The sequence below is a fragment of the Lathamus discolor genome, chromosome 1 (assembly GCF_037157495.1).
Source record: "Lathamus discolor isolate bLatDis1 chromosome 1, bLatDis1.hap1, whole genome shotgun sequence".
Taxonomy (NCBI): domain Eukaryota; kingdom Metazoa; phylum Chordata; class Aves; order Psittaciformes; family Psittacidae; genus Lathamus; species Lathamus discolor.
In genome coordinates this window covers 70,152,236-70,166,629 of record NC_088884.1, presented here as the reverse complement: position 1 = coordinate 70,166,629, position 14,394 = coordinate 70,152,236, and the positions used below count along the sequence as shown (strand labels likewise).

Genomic DNA, 14,394 nt, shown 5'->3' with positions numbered 1-14,394 from the left:
TGCTCCTATACCAGTCCAGTTTTGTGCCAGGGGAACAAGGCACAAACTCTAGCCTAGCACCAGATGGAAAGGGGTAGGAGAAGATGGTAGTGGACAGAAAGACCAGTGTGTTTTTTTTCTGACAGCAGCTTATAACCCTGGAAAGAAAAGTACATGGAAAGGGGGATCTAAGCAGTATCATGGTAATGGGGAGGGCTGTTCACATGGGAGGTGAGCAGAGTCACGGGGATGAATAGTTGCAAGACCTGCAAGTGCAGAGACAGGAGGAAAAAAAGCAAGAGGCATGGACAATGCAGAGGAATCCTTTCCTCTGCATTTACCTCAGTTACAAGAAACCCACATTGTTGTTACCCAACCTTGCTACCTGTTTCCAAACCCGCCAGCGTTCCTTCCCCAGCTAACATTTTCACATTCATTCATTGCAGCCTGATCTCTCTCTGCTGACAACAGCACTGAAAAGCATTATCTTAACCCTGCAAGACACCTTTCCTAGATACTCTGTTCTGCTGTCCTTACAAGCTGATTTTATGTCTGATGCTTCAGCTGCAACCTGAATGTCAAAACTTCCAGTTTCGCGGCCCCCAGACTGAAGCCACCAAACATCATAAAACCAAAAGTCCTAGAAATAGCACACAGCGGTCATGCACAGCTCTGACTGAGAGTGATGCTTCATAGGAATCAAAATAATTTAGCAAAAGCAGAGAAAGGAAACCAACACAGAAAAGAGATTCCTGCCATGCAGAGCGGAAGGCATTTTTTATTGTATTTAATTTTATTCATGAAAGAGTGATTTCTATCTGCTTTACATTGATCTCATACACATTGTATTTTTCTGTTGCTTGAGGTTAAATACCGATATTCTGGGGAGGGCTGCTGTATGAACTGACTGTGAAGTTTTCATTGTGGGATGTCGATGCTCAGATTGTAGTGGGCACTTCTGCTTGCTTGGGTGAGGTGCAGGTTCTCTTTCTGTTCCCTGAATGGATGAACATAACGTAGTCAGGGTGCTGCAGCACAATTAGGCATAAGTTTAGGTCAATCCCATCCCTCTTCCCCCCCAAAAAGAAAGGTTTAAACAAAAATAGATCGCTCCACTTTCTAGCAAAAGAAAATTGAGCTAGTGCTGGAACTAATTCGTGTTTTAAATGCTACAAAGATGCGTGGGTAACAATTGTAGGCGTCTATTTCCCTCCACTCAGAAATCCCCTCTGAAGAATTGTACTCAATCTGGATTTCCAACATCTCTTCACATGCTTCCACTCTGGCAGTCTGATGGTGTCCTTAGCTTACCCTATTTTTTATGACTTCTCCAGCCACTGCTCCTCACAGTATCACAGCTTGCTGTTCTTATCTCCTGTAGTAATCGTAGGCTTATCATTCTAGATTCTTGCTACTACCCTATCAAACCCTGGTCTCATGCAACCTTTAACTCATCCTGCCTTGTTCTAATGCATGCCCTACATCTTGAACCTAAACTGATGGCTACCATTGACCTTACTCATTGTGGCTCTGAATTCCCCAAACTGGCCTTGGCCCCAAGGTCTTCACCCTGAAAATCTCTGTTCAGTTATTAATTCTTACCTGCCCTCCCACCTGCAGCATTATCCCGCTCTACCCTGGATCCTCATTTCCCCTCAATGGCTCATGCAAAAATTACTTTTCCTCCCACTTTATTTCCACACATCACTCTACAAGCTGGGAAAAGCCTTAGGTGTTCCCACCCCTCCAACTCTGCCTCAGCAAATCCTTTGGGATCTTCATGAAGGGATACAGACCCTGCTTTTTCCTACATATTCCTATTCCCCTACTCCTCCAGCTTGTCCCCTGTTTGGGACACAGCAGCTGATCATTTCTGCCCTTATAGCTTTTTGCTTGCTGTCCCTAACTTGAAGCTCTCATACTACGTATTTTTCCAGTATTTGGGCAGAGAGATTACAGGCTCCACATTTCTCCAATTGATGCAGATCTGGCTGGAGGGAAACTCATCAAAAGTGACCCCATCCCTGACCCCAGCTTGACATGTAGGCTCTGTCACATTTCCCTTTTCAACATTGCCAGATTTGGATTTGATCTCAGAGACCAGGAAAGAGAGTGATTCCAGGCTTCTCTTGACAAACAGCTCTAGGGGAGGAAATATGTGAAGCTGTGACAGAGGAATGAGAGAAAGACCCCCAAGGAGTAAATCAAACAAACAAAAACAAACCAACACCAAAACTCCAAGTCTGTTCTCGAGAACAGCCAGTATCTGCGAAAGTTACACTGCAGCAAGCTCTGAAGAGCCAAGCTCAGGCTGCCAGGACTCAGCTGGGGGTCTTCTGCCAGAAAATTACACTCTAGGCTGAGCAACATCCCCATCTCTCCGGTGACTTTGATTGGGAGTAACAACAGCTAAAGAGCCCTGAAAAGAGTTGAGATGGAGTAGCAATCTTCTTTCTCCCACCCCCAAGCATTGTTGTTCCGGGTCAGCAGAGCCAAGGGCAACTGGCACAGAAGACATTGTTCTCCAGGCAAGATGACAGCAGGAGGAGGAAATAGGATGAGAGCAGCACAGAGATGATGTGCCCTTAGGCTGAGAGATGTTGCGGGGGCCAACACAGCCCTTGGAAAAGCTCCTTCTCAGACTCCTCCTCTGCTCCAGAAGGTCCTAGAAGTCCCTTAGCCCCAGCTTCCCTGGAGTACCAGCGGCAAGACAGGAAAATTACTTGCTAAGAACAAGCAGAAGTGTGCATTCTCCATTAAGAAGTGGATACGAGATACAAAAAGGACTGACAATGAATGCATGGGCGGAGGGGGGTGCCATCACGCAGGTGTCAAGAATAGGAATGTCTTTCTGCTGCTAGGAAATACTCTGCCATTGCACTGCTGGCCTCTTACAGGCAGACAACTGCAAACAGTTGCCACCTGAACATCATAGATACAGTATTTATTAAAAGCAGAGCAGAGCCTTGAGCAGGGTATGGACCCCCATGGATCTGTGTAAGCACCAGTAGAAAGCAGTTGCTGCCTCCAGAACAGAAACGCAGCATTTTCCCTGCTGTCAGCACCTGCGTCAGGCTCCTTGTTTCTCTTGAGATACAGTCCTTAATTGGGATAGATTGTACGTGTTCTGCCCTAGCCCAGCCCAGCTCCCAGTTTAATTGCTAGTTTATGACTTAGCCTCTTTTGTGCTTTCCACGCTACTTCTTTCCCCACTTAATCTAATAGAATTATAGAAAGTATTGCTGGGAGGACCTCAGGAGGCCACACAGTTTATCCTTCTGCCCCAAGGCAGTATTTCATTTTCAACAACATCATGTGTCTTTTGCTATCAGGTCAGATCGGTCCAAGATGTATAGTGGGTAAAGAAATGAAGCTTACCCAGGGGAGCCAATTGGCATAAAAGACTAAATCCAGCCCTTTAAGTCACTGGAGTTATATCAGAAAAAACCCTGGTCAAAATGGTGTCATTTATCAGATCAGTTTTCTGAAAGATGGCCTTTCTTAAGTTTTAAGTCTCTGTAGAAGAAACTGTTCTGACAGCCCCATTTCAGTATATTTAATGCTTTATTATGAACAGCAGTGACCACTCTATTGTCAAGACTGAACAGCTCTTATCACAGTATGATCAGCTTTGAAATTCCTATTAACTCCCACAATAAAACCTAATCTTTCTGGAGTTTTATATCCTGCATTTCACTCCACAGCAGAATATGTCTGGCAAGACAAAACAAAACCATTAAAGCGTCTTTAACATGACAACTTTACACAGACAAATTTCCAGTGAAATTTCAGAAAGTCAGCTTCTTAAGGTTCTTTCTTCCAAGACAATTTGACTAAAAATTCCACTTCTGTTTTCTTTCATCTATTAATCTCTCTAAGAAGAAATGTCTTGCAGCCTTGGGAATAGATAATGCAGAAATTAGAAGGGTAAAAAAAAAAAAAAAATCAGCTGGTGATGTATCAAGCTAAGTAAAGCAGGGCGCAAGTATAACAGGGATTCTATGCAGCAGAACCACAAGGACCAAAGGAAAGGTAAGAGGGAGGGAGTCCCAGAAGAAAAGAATGTTTTTGTCTAATCAAACAAGCAAGCAGGAACAGGAAGGACAATGTATCTCTGGAAAACAATTAAAGGCTTTTTTGTTTCCTCCCACTTCTTTTGAAATTTCAGTTCTGGTTGAGCTGGGTCTCTTCTGAGTTGTAACACCCATGCTGAGCACCTGCAGCACTGCACAGCTGGACAAAATAGGGCAGCTGTAGCACGACAAGAAGCTTCCTGGTCAGCAGACAGCATCCTGCCTTTATCCTATTCTTCTCCACAGTGTCTGTAATTCAGAGCGAAGCTAAGGCTATAAGCAGCAAACATGAATTCACACTCTACAGATGTGGCCACAACAGTTACCGAACATCGTAAGAGAAACTTAATAATGGCTTCAGTCTGTTAACTCATCCTGCTCACCTAGTTGCTACCCTAAGCTCCTTTAGACACAAAACTGTTTTCCACAGCAGTCCCATATCTGGCTCCCATGTCCTCTGCCCACTCCTCACTACTAGTATCTACAACAAGGTCATGCATAAGCTAAGAAAATAGCAACAAGCATCACCTGCGCCATGGCGGTATTATATAGTACATTAGCCAGGAAGGACAATATATGATGCTTTTAAAATGCATTTGGAAGGACTGAGATGATTACTGTCAAACATACCACTTTGAAGGACATTAATTTAGTGCTTGAAATAGTACTCTAAAGGCAAGTTGGGAAACATGCTCTAGACACAGCCTCTTTTCTAATTCTAGTCATGGCCTGTGAGAAGAGGGAAAGGGGCAGTGGGTGAATCCCTACTGCTAGCTAATTAGATCATACATTTCCTCTCTCAGGCAATACATCTTTCTCTGCATGGGATGCATTTTTCTTCACTAACCTCTCAAAAGCAGCTCCCCTATAAATCACAAATCACCACTGCAAGCATTCCCTTAATGAGATCCTCCAGCTTTTGCATTCATTTAATAAAACACCATTCACCCATCTTCATCTTACTGGTGCATTTAGACTGTTTATTTGAAGTTATGGGAGGTCCTTCTGGTACAGAGAGATTGAACTCCCTGGTTAAAGACTGCATAGGATTCATTTCATCACCCATTCCCAAGGCATTCATTCCCCCTATATACCACGTCACAGCTGGCATACACACCTGGCATGCTATTTTCAATATGAAAAAGTATCTGTCTTGTGCTGTAATCACATCATCAATAGAACCCAGGGAAATGAGCTACCAAATCAAATCAAGCCTTCTTTAGTTCTTTAACTAGATCAGCACAGCATCCAAAATAACTTTCATTCTTAATAGTCTAAATATTCTTAACAGTCAAAGGTATTGGCACCTGCAGACGAGACTCTACTCAGCCCATGGAAATCAACAGACACCTCCCAGGGTTAACAAGACAACCAGTGTAAGATACAAATGCCAGTAATGCTAATCCAACCCAAAAAAGAGTGAGTCTCTAGTTACCCTAAAACCCATAGAGGAGTCCTTCCTTCTTTAGAGGAAGCAAGAGCTTTCCCAGGTGGTTCTGCCATTTTCTGAGGTGGCTTCTAGCAAAAGAACTTACACATTTTCTTTTCTTTTGGGCTGAGCTCCTACTTAACCTCTTCAGCTGGTATTCATGCTTCCTAGCTAATTCCCAGCATAAACACACAGTTACCACTGAAATAAGCCCAGCTGCTTCTCCAGATTCTCTAAGTGCTTCATAAACTCTGCTACAACATCTGCAGTCATATTTCTTACGTTCAATCCAATGTACCTTTCCTAGCACTGGGCAAAAATATAGTTATAAAATGAATATATAAAAGCCTTGAAACACAGATTCCTGAAAAGCCTGCCTGAAAAATCACTGTAGTACTTATGAGTACAAAATTCAGCCTCCCATATTCAAGGCAGGCTGACACAATCAGGGAGAAAAGAACGTTACAGTTTTGAAATTCTCAGTGTTAGGCTGTTACAAGGCAGTACCTGACCATGGATACTTTCACATACTGCATTAGCAAAAAGACTCTTATACATGCAACATCAGTACTCCCCACAGAAAAGCAGTTCTCTATCGGCTTGTACCCTTCCTGATAAAAAACTTCTAGCCAGACACAGCTGAGTTACGGTAACTTAGCCAGGCTGTATTTCATTTCCTTAGTCCTGTTTCCACTAGCAACATCAAAATCGTGGTCTTTAATCCCAAATTCAAGGACAAGCAGGGAAAGTTTAACAACAAAGAGGACTCTCATTCTAGTTTGAGCCTAGTAAGAACATGGTATTGCTGAGTTCAGCTGACAAAACGGAAAATGACACAAAACCATGTAAGATGAAAAACACATGAAGAAGGAAAGAGAATTTGTTTCAAATTTTGCACTCGTATTTAGAATAAAAGAGATATTCTTGCTATCTGACCCCATTTTGCAGATCAGCCAGTTTGGATATGCCTGTAGGAAGACCTGCTAGCCTCCGGAGAGGTAGCTCCTTGAGAAACCTTGTGACCTGGGACCAGCAGAGGGCACTGCATTACCAATTGACAGCGGTACAGATGCAAGACAGTTCCTACCAAGCACTGAAAGTGAGCCACGTTGAAGAAAAGAACCAGATTCTGAAAGTCACAAGCACATATTAGTCATCAGCATATCAGTCCTACAACTGATAAGGGTAACGCTGTTAAAACAGGCCTCAAACACTGGATACTCCTAGAAACACACCTAAAACCAGTTTAGTTCCCACATATCCCGGTCTCCATGTGTTGATTTTAGGGCGTAGGCCTCCTACTGAAAATGCTTTTCAAGCATCAGGGCTAAATCAGTCCTGCCCTGCAACATATGCTGGGTTGCTTAAGTTGAAAAACATCCTGTCAGCTTCCTCTCTCCTTCTCCAAACCTCTAAATCCTCGCTTGTAGCAGCAGGAAGTCTGTTCAGGGAAGACACATGACAGTATCAAAGCAAAGAGCTGGTTATTTCCATTCTGCCCTCCCCTTTTACTCCCCGCCTCCTCCAACCTAGCAGACTTTCAGTGAGCACAGAGCCAAGTTAGAGGACATGAAAGGAATGCTGAGGTAGCAACTGCAGAAGAGTGTCTTTCCACTTGCTTATTTCTAGTTTATTTTGAATTACCAGAAGATGACCATGAAGAAGCAAATAGCTCATCTCTTTTCTTCACTCTGTATTCCACCCTGCAGGATTCTGGGCACTAGAACAAGCTGAGAGGATAAGTAAGTCATGCCAGTCACAGCCCTCAAGCTAGTGAGTGAAAAGTTTCCACTTTCTCTTTGTACAGTTGGTGGAATGACTTTGCCAGCATGTGGAAAGGGGTCTCAAAATTTTTCATCTCCTTCTGTAAAGAAATAAGAAAGTTGTGAATCACAGACGGAGTAATCATTTGACTATTTCTGCTCTGCTTCACAGAAGACATTAAAATTGAGGGTGAGTTAGATGACAAACAAGTGGAAAGGAGACCCCAATTATCTTTCTTTACCTGAAAGAGAAGATAACTTTACAAAGACCCACTTCCACAGATGGCAAAAGCAGCAGATACTCACCACTGACATCTCACAGTATTCCAAGCCATGTTTCTCAGCCCACTCCTGTGCTTGTTTCTGCTCCACAACTCGACGATCAACTAGGTCTGTTTTATTCCCCACTAAAACACCTACAGAAAAAAACACCACAAAGGAAAAACAACCACCCAGAAATGCTGACTTGCTAGCAATAACTGCTGGAATGTTTCTAGAAGTGGCTGAAAAAGTCAGAGGCACAGAGAATAGTGTAGAAGTACCTAGAAAAAGTTCCACAAAGGAAATATATTACTACCTTATCTGCTTTTTGATAAAAGCAAATAGAGAAGACATGCTCTACATCTCAAGGGGGAAAACTGCTGTCATAGAAAAGGAGAGCAGATAACAAGAATCACCACACCCTTTCTCACCTGGGATGTGCATCCCAGCTGCTTGAGCCTTCAGCTTCTCCAGCCACTTGGCACAGTTGTTGAAAGATTGCTCATTAGTGATATCATACACAAGGCACAGGACGTTGGGTTGCTCCCACTGCACAACAAGAACAGATCATTGTCAGCTCTAATGAAACTGATGTGGTCAACAGCGAGTCTGTAAACACGGCAAACACAGATGCTAAGACAAAAATAAAAAGCCTAACATACAGGAATCCTATGCCCTGGCTGAGGTTTCACATTTCAGTGGAGCTGACTAAATGGATAGCTGGCAATGGGGGAAGTGGCCTTGCTCTCTTTCCCCATTCCTGTCTGCACGGTCCTGCTCCTTTACTTGTATCAGCTCTGGCACTCATCTGATCCCTGGGGAAGCTGATTCTGCATGCTGAATAAGCGCAAAATTAATCCTAGAGAAAAAAAAGTAGAAAGGTTTTCTTCCAGTTTGAGAAGCTGAGCCAGCTTCTAGAGGGGTCTCTTGCGAACCAGATCTAGTGCAAGGGCAAAAGTGGGATTGCCTCTTGTACAGCAATGAATTTTGTTAGTTTTCTCATTAGGTTGACTTAGCCATCTTACGAAACCTTGTATCAATTAATTGATTTTATTCCTCAAAGTGAGATAACACAACGGAGAACTGTACAGGTAAGGACACAAATGCATGAAGGAAAGAAACATGGGTAATATTATGCTCAAGGACAAGAATAAGTCCTATTGGATCAAACATACCTATGAAACACCAAAAAAAAAAACCACTCCACTGTTGGAGTAGCAGCAAAGTAGATGTTTTTGTAAGAAATAAAAATAACTTCAACCAACAGTACACAGAGAGTCTCAATTAAGCATCCCTTTATTATTTATTTATTTATTTATTTATTTTAAGAAAAGTGAATGACTTTCTGCTTTCCTTCCTCTGGAAAGTATTCTAGTACTTTTACAAGTTTTAGACAGGAAGAACAGGATGCATTGGCAACTGAGGTAATTGCTCCCATTTACACTGAAGACAAAGTTTGCTACATCTGCCAGACTGGGAAGTTCAGATCTTCAAAGCAAAAGTGCTTCTTTGGAAGAAGAGGACTGTTACATAAGACTTACCAGTTTCTCCAGCACTTCAGAAAATAGATCTTTTCCTGCAGAGTCAAAAATGAAAAATTCCTGAAAACGGAAGCAGAAAGAAGGCTCTTGCCAGGAAAATGCAGTGTAGGGAAGAGTTTAGAAAGTAAATACCAGAACTTGTAACTCCTGCATTTTGTTCAGTACAACAGTGTCACGTCCCTAAGGGACAAGTTCCCTGCACTGAGAACACTCCAGTTCAGATAGTATGAGAAAAGAAATAGTTTTTTTAATGTATAATCAACAAAAAAGTTACCTCCAAGCCCCCAGTCTCGTTTCCATCTCAACTGGAAACAGAGTATGTGGAGTGGGACAGTAACCTGCACTATTTATACAGAATTATACATATGGTTCACATTCTACTAGTGGGAATATATGTCATTAAGGAAAAATAACAATGAAGTTATGACTTCTGTAGTTCTAAGAAACATGAACTAAACCTGTGTGTCCTAAAAGACAGAACAGAATCCTAACAAAGATGGCAACAGCTTTGGTTTCAATTGTCATGTTGGGACACAAATATGTAAAACTCACATTTTTAAGATTAAACTAAACCTGGAGTATCAGCAATTGTACATGATCAGCCTCATTTCCTTAATGCAAAACAATGGCCCCATGAACATACAGAGCAATCTTCCATCAGAGTGAGACTGAAGTGAAGTTTGAGCTCTGGATGTCTCTTTCTGACCCAATTTATGTCACGTAAAAACTCACCACGCTATCACTTGTCTCTGGAATTGATACAGCCTTCACCAACAGTTCTATGCCCGTTGTCTGTCAAAAAGAATCAGGAAAACAAGGATCAGAAGAGTTTTTAAAAGCCTGTCCGACTGCATACCAACTATGCATTGGACTGAGGCAATTCTAGTGAATCATTACAATCCCATCAAACATAGACTGCTGGGAACTCAGCAATACTCCTCACAGCTCTGGTAACACACTCCTACCTACGTGTCAAAGCCGCGTAGATTTGCTCAGATGGGGGAAAAAAACAGAGAACCACCAACATCCAGAGATTTGCTTATATACAGCCAAGAGTATTAGCTGAAATCTGCAGGGCAACATCACTATCTTACTGCTTCTGTAAAACACACCTTAGAACGTTCTGCACCAACCATGTGATCAGCTAACATATGGGACTGAGGTTATTTGTGCCTCTTCCACCTTTTATCTCATTTTGCTTTGTAGGTTGTTTGTTCTATTTCTATACTTAAATTCTGGTTTCCATCTTTATTTCAATGAATAAAGATCTTTTAGTATGGGGGCTTTTTTTCCTCTACACTCATATTTTCCTTTTTTTACTTTACTTATATTTACTTTTATTTTTATCCTGCTTCTGATTAGTCATCACCATTGATTCTCACACTGAAAGACTGCAAACTGTATCCTCTTCATCTGGGAACAGCTTCTGTAGATTATAATTATCTTGGGGCTATGCAGCACATCTTCGTGTTTGCATAGTGATAAGCGCACTGTCCACACGCACATTTAATAGTTGGAATTAAAAGCTTTCTCCTTCAGCAATGCTTTTTCATAGAGCACTCCCTAAAGGGGGAAGCTCTCTAACACCACAAAAGCTTGCGAAAACATTGGTTCAGCAAGAAAATTACAAAATTAACTAAGTTATTCTGCATTAAGCTTCAAAAGCAGCATCTACATAATGTAAAGACAGAATATTCAATTATTTCTCTTCAGAATTCAAGGTGCAAGAGAAAGAAAATCCTGTAAGAACCCCCCTTGCATGCCTTGACTTAAAATCATGTTATTTATTTTGTTCTAGACCTTATTAGTTTTCTTATGCCACTTCAAAGACATTTGAGCCTGTTGTATGCTTACCAGTGTGTAGTTCTTCTGAAAATGAGCCCCATCAGTGCGGAACATCTGGGCTAAAGCACTCTTTCCCACAGTCGGATCTCCTGCAAACCCAAAACCATAAAAGATTTGTTTTTTGTCTTGGAGAATCTTATTTTCCCTCAGTTCTGTTACTACCATATGCCACAGGAGTTTGGATGCTCTAACTGTAAATACAGGCAAGACAACTGTCACAAGCAGCATAAAACAACCTAAAAATTACTACCCATGTGAGGAAATTAATATTGCGACTATGCATACTGGTGCTGACATCAAATTTCTGCTCTATGAAAGACAGTAAAGGCCTCCCAGTTCAGGGTGAAACTGTTGTTTCATGTCTACCCTATAGTCTTTACCTAAGAAAAATTCCCAGAGATGTTATCATGCAAAGAAAAACACAATGTGATAAGCGAGACTGGGCTGCATAGGAGGCTATTTCCTCTCCTTAGACTACCCATTTCCCCAGATTCAAATCTGTGTTATATACTGAGTTTAGTGAAGAGACAGGTCATTTATATACTACAAAGCTGCTTAAACCGGTAACATTCCTCAATGAACTCTTCTTGCTGACCCTGCTAAGAGAGCAACTCTTGCTGACTCAATGCTGCTGGTGGCTCATTAGTTGCATCCTGAGCCTAACAGAAGCAAATGTCACTTGGCTGGAGAGAAAGAGCCTGCTGATTCATTCCTGTATGGAAGGAAAACCAAGGAGCCTTAGTTTTTGCTCTTCTAGAGCAAGGCTTTCTGGTATGGCTTGCACAACATTTCAGGTAATCTTGGCAGCTGCCTGCTTTGACCTGCTGCATAAGATCCAATGCAACAGCAGAGAACTGGAGGATTCATGTATGCCCATATCACTCCATGAAAAATATCATAATCCTTGCAAAACAAAGACTTAATGTTCCCAAAGTGCTTTCCTCTCTTCACATAATATCTCACTAACCTGGATATAGTTCAAAGGACAGGAAACAAAAACTAAATACCTCAGTGGTTCTAGCTTTATCCTTAAAGGAATGCTCATGACAGCCAAGCCTGGAATACCAGTCATTTATATTATGTTTTTAATAAATAAATCCAGAAAGGGCTATATTTTGACCTTATTACAGCTTTTTAGATGGATTAACCAAATGTAGTTCTTGTTTAAACATTTCTAGCATGCTTGCTTACTTTGAGCTGAGTTGGGTTCATAATATTTAGACAGGAAAATCTGGTAAGTCAGCTTGTTTGTTCCCTGATCAGTTCAAGCTTGTGCTGAAGACAACACTCTGTTCTGAGTGGAAGCTATTCTGTATTTCAATAGACAATTAGATCTGTCTTTGTAAAATGAGATAAAGAAGCATGCATTGCTTCAAACTGCGGCAACATCATCCAGTGCAAATTCTCAATTAACGTGGTGCCTTTCTTCAGTTTGACACCCGCAGTTGTTCCTTCTCTCTTCTTATTCTCCACCCTCTTAGCCCATTACATCACTACACTTTCCCAAAATAAGTTTCCTTGCCCTTTTCATTTAGTTTGGTCTCATCTGCCAGTACTGCATCCCACAATATTTATTCCATCCATATTTCTGTTATTCTGCCATAAACTGTAGTGTGTCTCTAAAATGTCTGCTACCCCCAACTGTCTTTCTACAATGGAAACCTTTCCAGTGTCTCCGTAGTCAGCTCAAACAACAGTATCTTTTACTATGTGTCTGTAAATTACCCTTGAGATAACACAGGAATTGCTTTCTGTTGTCAAGTTAATAGCTCCCTTTTGTTAATAAAAACCCTTTCCCTCTGTTGTTCTCTTTGACCTTGGTGCAGATCCCAATACTATGAGCCACTCTACTCTTCATAACCATTTCCATAGGTACACAAGAGTTCCTTGTTCAGTTTCTGATGTTTTTGTTTCTACCTATGTAATTTTCTTGCTCTCTTTAGGTTGTTGTGGTTACCTATCTCTTACATCTCTTTCACCAAGTTATTTTGCCTCATTTATTTATTATTTATAATAAAATGTATTTTTAATAATACATGGATATTATCGTAGCACTTAGGAGAACTACAGATGGGACAGGACCTTTCTGTTGTTTGTGTTGTGAACACAATTGAGAAAGCGGCTTCAAACCCAGTGAGGATTAAAGCACATAACTGGGTCATCCAAAGAAAACCTGCGTGAATTTAAAATGGTCGTGGAATGGGCCTTTGGTAACACTAAACAACAAAACCTGAAAGACTTAAGCAAAGCCTACGTGTTGGGACATGGAAACTTTCAGATTGGAAATGATGTGTAAATTTCAAATCTAGAAGACAGGCAAGATGCTCATGCTGTCCACAGCAGCTGTCAAAAGAGGTGCAAGGGAGATTAATTCTTGATTAATTCTTTTGCATTTCCCAAAGATCACACCTTTGCTTTGTGCAAGTTGATGGTTAGTTGCTTCTGAGGCTTAAAAAGAAAAAAAAAGAATTAAAGAAAAGGGGTTTGGAGCAGAGTTAAACCTGGGCGTTGTCTGCACACAAAAGTTTTAGGGATTTGTGCTTCTGGCTGAGGCTGTGCAGTGCTTCAGTGTGGGGGCAGGGGAGGGAAAGACAAGCTTGCTTTCTGCAGTGTTAACAGTTAGATGTACTTACTTTCAGCATCTCCATAATCCATCCTGACTAAATAGTCCAGTGTCTTCACCTCACTTTGTTTCAGGTTAACCTCCAGTTTGCACGGAGAAAAGAGACGTCTTTCTGAAGCACAGATGCTTCATCCTTCTATTCTTTGGTAAGGCTCTACCTTTTCTCCCCACTCTCAGAATCATCCCTATTTCTGATATGAATTTCCTTCCAGCACAAGGGGAGCCTCCTTGCATGAGGCAGAACTCCGCATCTGCTGTCTACCCTGCTCCCTTCATACTCTCCTCATCCTCGGCCCACCTTTCCACACTGTAAAAATACTTTTTCTCTTTTTCTTCTCCTTTCTTTTTCTTTCTTTCTTTGTTTTCTTTTTTTCAGATCCATGCCTTTCAGCTGGTCCAACTACGCTTCACACCCTCCCTGAGCACATCTCTTGATTCTCCACATACCGCAGGAGAGGATATGCGGTAGGTAACGAGGAACATGATTTCCACCGTTCCCGAAGGAGCTGAGCTCCTCGCCTCTCCTGCCGCCTCTTTCCCCACCTCTCCTCTGTCGGGGCGACCCTTCGACGAGGGGCCGAGAGGAGATAGGCCTCCTCCCGACCGCGGCCCGCCACCACCCTGAGGGGGCCCGGGCGTCCCAGCGCCGCCCCGCTGCTGGCCTCGCCCTACCTCACAGAGCCCGTTCTAAGTCCCTGTAGCCAGCGGGGAGGATGAGACCAGGCGGGCCGGACTCACCTGCCAGGATGCACTTGGCAGCGAGCTTCACCATGGCCCCGGCGCGGGGAAGACGACGGCAGCCACCACCACACTCTGCCTCCCTAGCAACAGCGCGGCCCTAGCAACCGAGCGCCCCGCCTCCTTTAGGAAGCGACTGCCC

General features: G+C 42.4%; 1 protein-coding gene across 5 annotated transcripts; it reads right to left on the bottom strand.

The window, feature by feature from the left end:
- Nucleotides 1-728: 728 nt before the first annotated feature.
- On the bottom strand, nucleotides 729-14,362 carry IFT27 (intraflagellar transport 27). Of its 5 annotated transcripts, none has more exons than XM_065679107.1 (8): nucleotides 14,253-14,362; nucleotides 10,901-10,980; nucleotides 9,779-9,838; nucleotides 9,047-9,106; nucleotides 7,937-8,054; nucleotides 7,551-7,660; nucleotides 7,126-7,211; nucleotides 888-976 (listed from the first exon to the last, which is right to left on the bottom strand). In XM_065679107.1, exons 1-7 carry the CDS (start codon nucleotides 14,284-14,286, stop codon nucleotides 7,155-7,157), a joined length of 519 nt encoding a protein of 172 aa, XP_065535179.1. In that variant the 5' UTR covers nucleotides 14,287-14,362; the 3' UTR covers nucleotides 888-976; nucleotides 7,126-7,154. The 5 variants fall into 5 exon arrangements, 4 of the variants coding, with proteins under 4 accessions (XP_065535164.1, XP_065535170.1, XP_065535179.1 ...); XR_010612641.1 differs by lacking the exon at nucleotides 7,126-7,211 and adding an exon at nucleotides 6,717-6,922 and having other exon boundaries at nucleotides 890-976; XM_065679092.1 differs by lacking the exon at nucleotides 7,126-7,211 and having other exon boundaries at nucleotides 729-976.
- Nucleotides 14,363-14,394: the final 32 nt, after the last annotated feature.